Source organism: Kryptolebias marmoratus, linkage group LG2 (assembly GCF_001649575.2).
Source record: "Kryptolebias marmoratus isolate JLee-2015 linkage group LG2, ASM164957v2, whole genome shotgun sequence".
Lineage (NCBI taxonomy): Eukaryota > Metazoa > Chordata > Actinopteri > Cyprinodontiformes > Rivulidae > Kryptolebias > Kryptolebias marmoratus.
The window spans coordinates 29,736,017-29,744,061 of NC_051431.1; the positions used below are offsets into that span (position 1 = coordinate 29,736,017).

At 44.0% G+C, this 8,045-nt stretch overlaps 1 protein-coding gene across 1 annotated transcript in view; it reads right to left on the reverse strand.

The window, feature by feature from the left end:
* LOC108246334 (POU class 2 homeobox associating factor 1) overlaps nucleotides 1–8,045 on the reverse strand; it is a 46,516-nt gene that overhangs the window by 7,212 nt on the left and 31,259 nt on the right. The window contains exons 3-4 of the mRNA XM_037974213.1: nucleotides 7,243–7,282; nucleotides 2,044–2,336 (exon numbers count right to left, since the gene is read on the reverse strand). Coding sequence (XP_037830141.1) covers nucleotides 2,044–2,336; nucleotides 7,243–7,282 — 333 coding nt within the window. The remainder of the gene's footprint in view (nucleotides 1–2,043; nucleotides 2,337–7,242; nucleotides 7,283–8,045) is intronic.

Here is an 8,045-nt window from a genome sequence, read left to right on the forward strand (position 1 = left end):
CCTACCGTCCTCCCCCCTCCCGCCCGGCTGATCGACAATCATCCCGCTTTTACGGTCAACCGCATTATTGATGCACGACAGAGAGGTAGAGGGGTTCAGTTTTTGGTCGACTGGGAGGGCTATGGACCTGAGGAGCGCACGTGGGTCCCCAGGTCTTTTATCCTGGATGCCTCCTTGATCTCGGACTTTTATAGAGCGCATCCAGAGACACGTCCAAAATCGCCAAGGGGCGATTGTTAGAGGGGGGGTACTGTGAGGATCTGGGTTTGGCTCCGCCTTGTGGGCAGAGCCACTAATCATTCTTTCACAGGTGTTCCAGTTTCCACTGATAAGACCAGCCAGTACTTAAGCAGCAGGCTGGGATCAGATCTTCGTTGGAGCATCGAACCTTCTGGGTTAGATTCTCCGCCTCAGCGTCTAACCTAACTTATGCTCCCTATGTTACTCACATTCTCTGTGCCTACGACTCAGGTTTTTTGCCACGCCACGACTACGGATCTGAAGAACTACTTACCAGGATAACCGCTGATACTTACCTTGCTGTAACTGGCTCATCTCCTGGAACCACTGGAACCGCACCTCTCCTTATCGACGCCGCAAACCTCCTCCAGGACCTGTAAGCAAACAAAGAGACATTGAAATCCTTGCTACCATCTTGGAACAGAATTGTACCCGAGACTCACCCAGTTCTCCTTATCTTGCAGACTCCTCCAGACTCCGACCACTGTATATAACTTCACCTGTTAATAAATGCACTTACCGTTATCCTCGTCTCCGTGTGTGGTTTTGGTTTCGCTCTCTGGACAGAAACTCTCGAGTTTATGACAACTTGGGTAAATATTAAGGCTATGATGATGAAAATATTCCCTAATTTCAAGAGCTCTTTCATAACTTCACTTATAGAAATTAATCCCTTAAGATATTCTTTGAGAAAAGCAGTAATAGCCTACCACAGAAAATCCTGAAAGGATAAATACTTAAACTACCAGTCATAGACTGTATATAACAAGTAGACCTCAGACCAGAACCTGGAAGTTGAAATCAGAAGGGAACCACACTTCCCTGGTTCCAGTACGGGGTTTAAGTTTTGCCCCCTCCATGAAAATAAACAAGACATTGCTCTTGTGAAAAAAAATAAACAGACATAAATTTTTTTTTTTTTTCAGATGTTGACTGCTGCTGATTTACATGTTATTTTCTTGCTGCTGTATGTTCAGGTATTCAATAAAGCCTAGATGCAATTGGATATTTCATGCTTTAAAGAAAGATCATGGAACACCATGTTTGCAAGTAGGTGGTACTTAAAACCCTGCATTAATAAAATACTGACTTTTTTATTTTTTTTATTTTTTCATCATTGGAACACAGTAGTGTCAAGCCAACTGGCTAGGACCTAACCTGGATCCACTGTAAAAAAAAAAAACAATCCAGAATTGTGTCATGGGCCCTTCTCATCAGAATCAGATATTTATTCCACCCACAATTTTAGGATAAATACGTATGAAGCTGGATAATAACAAGCTAATGAAGTCTTTATATGTAGTCAAACAATAAAAATACATTATCTTGATTGGATAATGTATAAGTGGATGTGCACACATTTATGGACAGTTTTTTTTTAAGTAACACGAAAAAATTACTGCAACTGAATCAAAATTTTAAAAAATGTTAGTGGTTGAGTGCTTATTAGGCAGATGAGAAGTAGCTGAGTGATGCTAATCATTGCTGCTTGCAGCTTTGATATTGTGATTGAGTTTAGTTGCTTTGTTTTTCTATTAGGAAATGATTTTCTGTTTTACTTTTTTAACAAATAGACTGTAGATTGTCAAATTTGTTTTTAAATGTGCTACAGAAATTAACTTTGACTTGTCTTGACTTTCCACACTCAACCCACAATTACCTCCTCTTTCTCAGAGGCAACAGTTGCATCAACTGTAAAGATCAAAAGGTCTCCTCTTGTACACTTCTACCAATCCATTTTTATGCATTTTTGTCTGCTACTCTAAAAATAACTTCAAGTTACCAGAGGGATCTGTCACTTACCCCAAAGTTAGTAAGCAGTGGTGTATGTGTGTAGGTCAACATGGTGTAGCTAGGGCACAGAGTCTGCATGTACACATCGGCAGTGAGGGCAGAAGTGGCTGGGTAAGCCAGAGTCTGAGGAGTAGAGGTCTGCTGGTTGCAGTCAGGAGAAGACCAGGGCATGACAGCAGGCTGCAGCCCAGCATTAGTGACAGAGGGGACAGCCTTCCATCCTTCACACTGCAGCCCTTCATCACTGGCTGCAGCTGACTGCTCAGATGGTGAACCAGCTGCAACTTCAGAGCCAAAGGCACCTGAACATCACACCATGGTTTGAGAGGAGATACAAATGCATTGCTTACTAGCATCATTCCTTTTGATTAATGGTAGCAATACACAATACAGCCTGGTAAATATCTGGTACTGAAAGGGTATTCACCTGGAACTTATTGTGGAGAGTATCTAGAGTATCTACAAAAATACTTACAGGGTACCGATGGGGACAGGGCTGTATTATAAAATGACTTGATACTATGTTGTGCAGGGTACATACCAGGTACTTAAAAAGTATGTACCTGGTACTTATGAGACAACTCTGTAGATAAAGGACAACAAGTCACTTCAAAATATAACCCAGTACCCTGTAAGTACCCCATAGGTAAATGGACTGTACTTATATAACACCTTTTAGCCAAACAGGCCATTCAAAGTGCTTTTCCAGCATAATCTGCCCTCATTTACCCATCCACACACACATTCATACAGCACTCAACTACATCTCTACAAAGCTAATCTGAATAAATCTTTCTTCAAAGTCTAATCAGTGCTTATGTCACATTCATACACTGATGAGACACACAATAGAGGCAATGAGGGGTTCAATGGCTTGCCCAGGGACACTTTGATATGTGACTGCTGCCAAGAAACAAATCTCCAGCTCTCTCATTGGGGGACAACTGCTTTAACCACGGACCCACTGCCACAGCCACCCTTCAGTTGCACCAAGTACAAGGTAACTTGTAAGTTTTACATACTCTTGTAGTACCCCTTTAGGTACTCTTGTAGTTACCATGTACATACCCTGTAAGTACCATATACATGCCTGGTAGGTACAGGGTAAAAGGTAACTTCAAAATACAGCCTAGTCCTCATTGGTACCTTGTATGTTCCCCTTGTAGGTATCCTGAAGATACTAGGTACAGATACTGAAAGTACCAGGTAACCTGGAAGTATGGGGGAAACAAGACACATCATAATAAAGCCCAGTACCCTATATGTACCTCCATACATACCCTGTAAGTTCGTATATATATTATTTTCCAAGATGGCGCCACAGTAGGCAGCATGTTACTGCAGCTCCCTGTTATTTCCTTCTTTTTTGTTATTTCTTGTGGTAAAGTTTTTCTTTTCAACTTCTGTGTTGTAATTTTTTACTAGGTTTCAAACCCGCCATGGACCTGCAAAGTCTTCGTAGGGTAGTAGCACTGCTTTTACTCTTTTTGGGACTATTCACTTCTTCACTTGGAGATCTTGTGAGCCACTCCATTGTTTACAGCCGGGATCAGCTGTTAATGCTGTGCAACAGGAGGGTACTCTCTGTTGAGCGACCTGAGATCCCAAAGGAATTATGTCGCTGGAGGAGGGGATGCAGAGCTGGAGCGAAGTACGGAGAGAAGAGGAGACAGTAAAAACCGAGCATTCTATCTGTTCTCATGGGTAACGTAAGATCTTTACCCAACAAGATGGAAGAGCTGACAGGGCTAACCAGACTGCAGTGGGAGTATCAGCAGAGCAGCCTCCTGCTGTTCACAGAGACTTGGCTCACAGATCACACACCGGACTCTCTCGTAACTTTGGATGGCTTTCAACTGGTGAGAGCAGACCGAAGCATTAGAGAGAATGGTAAGAAGAGAGGGGGGGAACTGGCGATGTACGTTAATGAGAGATAGTGTAACCCTGGACACATTACTGTGAAGGAGCAGTGCTGTACCAAAAACATTTAACTGCTAACAGTTAGAGCTTAGCCATACCACCTGGCTCGAGAGTTCTCACTTGTTGTTTTAATTGTTTACATCCCATCCTCGGCCGATGCTATGGCAGCCCATGGGGATGTTCACATCATCGTCTCTCAGCTACAGACGGCACACCCACAGTCACAGGTTATTATCTCAGGGGACTTCAACCATGCATCTCCTTCTTCCACTCTCCCCAACTTCACCCAGTATGTCGACTCCCACACTAAAACAATAAAACTCTAGATCTGCTGTTTTCTAACACCAAGGAGGCTTACAGGTCATCACCCCTCTCCCTGCTTGGCCACTCAGACCACAACCTGGTCCCTCTCCACCCCACCTACACCCCCATTGTGAAAGAGGAAACCCCCACCAAGAAGGTAATAAGGCTGTGATCTGAGCCCTGAGAGACTGTTTTGAATGTACAGACTGGCAGGAACTCTGCAGGCCTCACGGCGAAGACACTGACGCCTTCACCCACTGCATCACCAACTACATGACCTTCTGTGTGGAGAACACTGTGCCAACTAAGAAGGTACGGTGCTTCTCAAACAATAAACCGTGTGTGACCCTGGAGCTGAAGGCCCTGCTGAACGAGAAAAAGAGGGCCTTCAGATTTGGCAACAAAGAGGAACTGAGAGGAGTGCAAAAGGATCTTAAATACAGGATCCGGAGAGGCAAAGAAAGCTTCAAGAGGAAGATGGAAGAGCAGCTCCAACAAAACAAAGTCCGAGAGGTCTGGATAAACATGAACAAAATCTTTGGCCACTTCAAGAACAATGGAGGAGCCACAGGGCCTGTAGACCGGGGGTGGGCTAATGACCTGAATTTTTTTTTTTAATAGATTCGACTCTGGGCCGTTGACCTCCCCCATCCCCAGCTCCCAACTAGCCCCCTCCGTATACTGCTCCCCCCTCTCTCCTGGTGCAGTAACATCACTGTCTGCACTCTCCTCACCCCCACCCACAATAAAACCAGCCCCACCTCCCACTCAGCCTCACATCCACCTCACAGCTGATCAGGTGAGAAGTCAGCTTAGGAAAACTAAGATCAGGAAGGCAGCAGGTCCGGATGGTATCAGCCCCAGACTGCTCAGGGACTGTGCAGACCAGATCTGTCAGGTGGTCCTGCACATCATCAACCTGAGCCTGAGTCTGGAGAGTGTTCCTGACCTGTGGAAGACTGCCTGCGTGGTTCCAGTGCCAAAGATTGTACATCCCAGGGAGCCCAACCACTACAGACCCGTGACTCTGACTTCTCATCTGATGAAGACCATGGAGAGGCTCATCCTGCATCATCTTCGCCCTGTGGTGAACTCAGGGCTGGACCCCCTGCAGTTTGCCTACCAGCCCGGCATTGGGGTGGAAGACGCTGTCATCTTCCTGATGCACAGATCTCTCTCTCACCTAAAACAGGCGGGAAACACTGTGAGGGTCATGTTCTTTGACTTCACCTGTGCTTTCATCACCATCCAGCCTGCACTGCTGAGAGGGAAGCTGGAGGGAGCCGGAGTGAACAGGCAGCTGACAGCATGGACCATCGATTACCTCACCAACAGACCACAGTACGTGAGGCTCCATGTCTGTGTGTCTGATGTGGTGGTCTGCAGCACGGGGGCGCCACAGGGCACGGTCCTCTCACCCTTCCTGTTTAGTCTGTACACCTCAGACTTCAGGTACTCGGACCACTGCCACCTTCAGACGTTCTTGGATGACACAGCCATCGTTGGATGCGTATCAGACAGGAATGTTGAAGAATACAGGGGGGTCATCAGTGACTTTGTTGGCTGGTGTGAGACCAACGCTCTCCAAATCAATGCCAGCAAAATGAAGGAGATGGTCATTGACCTCAGGAGGAAGTCACAGGAGGTGAACATCCAGGGAAAGGACATTGAGACAGTGGACTCTTAAAAGTACCTGGGTGTTCACCTCAACAACAAGCTGGACTGGATTACAAACATAGATGTCCTGTTTAAGAAGGGCCAGAGTCGACTCCACCTACTGAGGAGACTGAGGTCCTTTGTTGTATGCAGGACCTTCTATGACATGGTGGTAGCATCTGCCTTCTTCTATGGAGTGGTCTGTTGGGGGGCTGGATGTACTGAAAGGGACAGGAACAGGATCGACAAACTGGTACGGGGGTCAAGCTCTGTACTGGGATGTCCTCTGGAGCCTGTGGTAGTGATGCGTGAGAGGAGGATGTTAGCAAAGCTGACAGCCATCATGGACGACCCCCGCCACTCTCTGCATGAAACTGTGGGGGGGATGAGCAGCTCCTTCAGCCAGAGACTCAAAAATCCTCACTGCAGAACGGAGCACTTCCATAGATCATTCATCCCAATCGCAGTTATATGTATAACACAGCATGATGTTATGAGTCACTGGGACACTTCACCTCCACTGCCATCACTTACACACACCTTCATATACATTTCATTTATGTATACCGTACTGTACCGTTATCTGTATATATAGTGTTTGTTGATGTATATGTGTGTATATGTATATTTGGTTAATATACATATACATATATATAATAATTATATATATATATATATATATATATATATACATATGTGTATGTGTATATACATATGTGTATGTGTATATGTGCATTGTTTTATATTATACTGTATGTGTATAGTGTTTTTGTAGTATCTTTCTTCTTTATTTTATCTCACCCTTTCCTGTATTGAGCTGCAGTAACGTGCAAATTTCCACATTGTGGGATCAATAAAGTTTCCTCTTATCTTATCTTATCTTATACCCTGTAAGTACCAGACATGTACACTGTAGGTACTAGGTATGCACAGAGCAAGTGCCAGGTACCTACTTGTAGGTACTCAGCAAGCACCTGGTGCGTACCTGGTGCCTACCCTATATGTACCTGGTTTGTACGTTGTAAATACCATGTACATACTTGGTAAATACCTCTGTACTCCACCTTATTTATGTTATTATTGCTGTTGTATCTTCTTAGATCCTTATATACTATTTATTTTTATTTATACTCTTATATTGTATATGTTGCTTTTTTGGGTGTAACTTGGACCTTGAAAACAAAATTTCCTTCCATCTCATGTACCACGTGATGCAAATGACAAAACAAAGTCTCTTTGACCTTGTAAGTACCCGGTAGGTAACAGACTGTATTATGTATTGCTACCCAGTAAATGTTTAATCAAGTAAGTTTCAAGTAAGGCACGTACCTTGTGTAAATAATGACTGATTGTGATGAGCCACGACATCCTGAAAAAGAAAACAGATTACACTGGTGAAAAAAGTGAGCTGAAAGTCTCAGCCACAGAACAGCAACCTCGCACATAATGTTGATATGTAAATATGAAGTATATCTCTGACCATGACCAGGTGTAAGCAGCAACTGAGGTGAATACACATACCATAACAGCCTGAGACATCTGTTTCTCCAGTGGAACATCTGCTGTCTGTATGCATTCATTCACAAATGGTGAATGATTGTGGAACATTTGGATAATGCAAAAATGGTTTTAAATGTAATTTTTTTAATGCAGGATGCCATGTCAAACCCTTTTGTGCTTGTGTCTTATCACTGACAGAGACCTGTTTGAAACTGTAAAATTGTAAGGTTTAATATGCACAACATTTAGCTTTGGAATAATTGTATTAACTATATTGAATAAATGTCTTTAAGGTATGTACATGCAGGGGTGGAAATTAGCACCCGCCACCGGCCAAATGCGAGTAAATATTTGAAGTGGCGGGTGAATTTGATCAACACACACGCCACTGTGGCGGGTTGGCAATTTGAACAGAAAAGGTGTTATTTGTTCTCTTGACATATAGGGGGCAGTAATGTGCTCGAGTTGCTGCTAAATGCAAGAAGGAGAAAAGCTTAGCAGACACTCTTTACCAGTTGGTGGCGGTATTGATTTCTTCAGTTGTTTACCAACCACCAATAAAAATCAAGAAGAAGAAGAAACAATTTGAGGAGTAGCATTAGCAATGTGGCGGAACATTTCGGGAGTTAAGC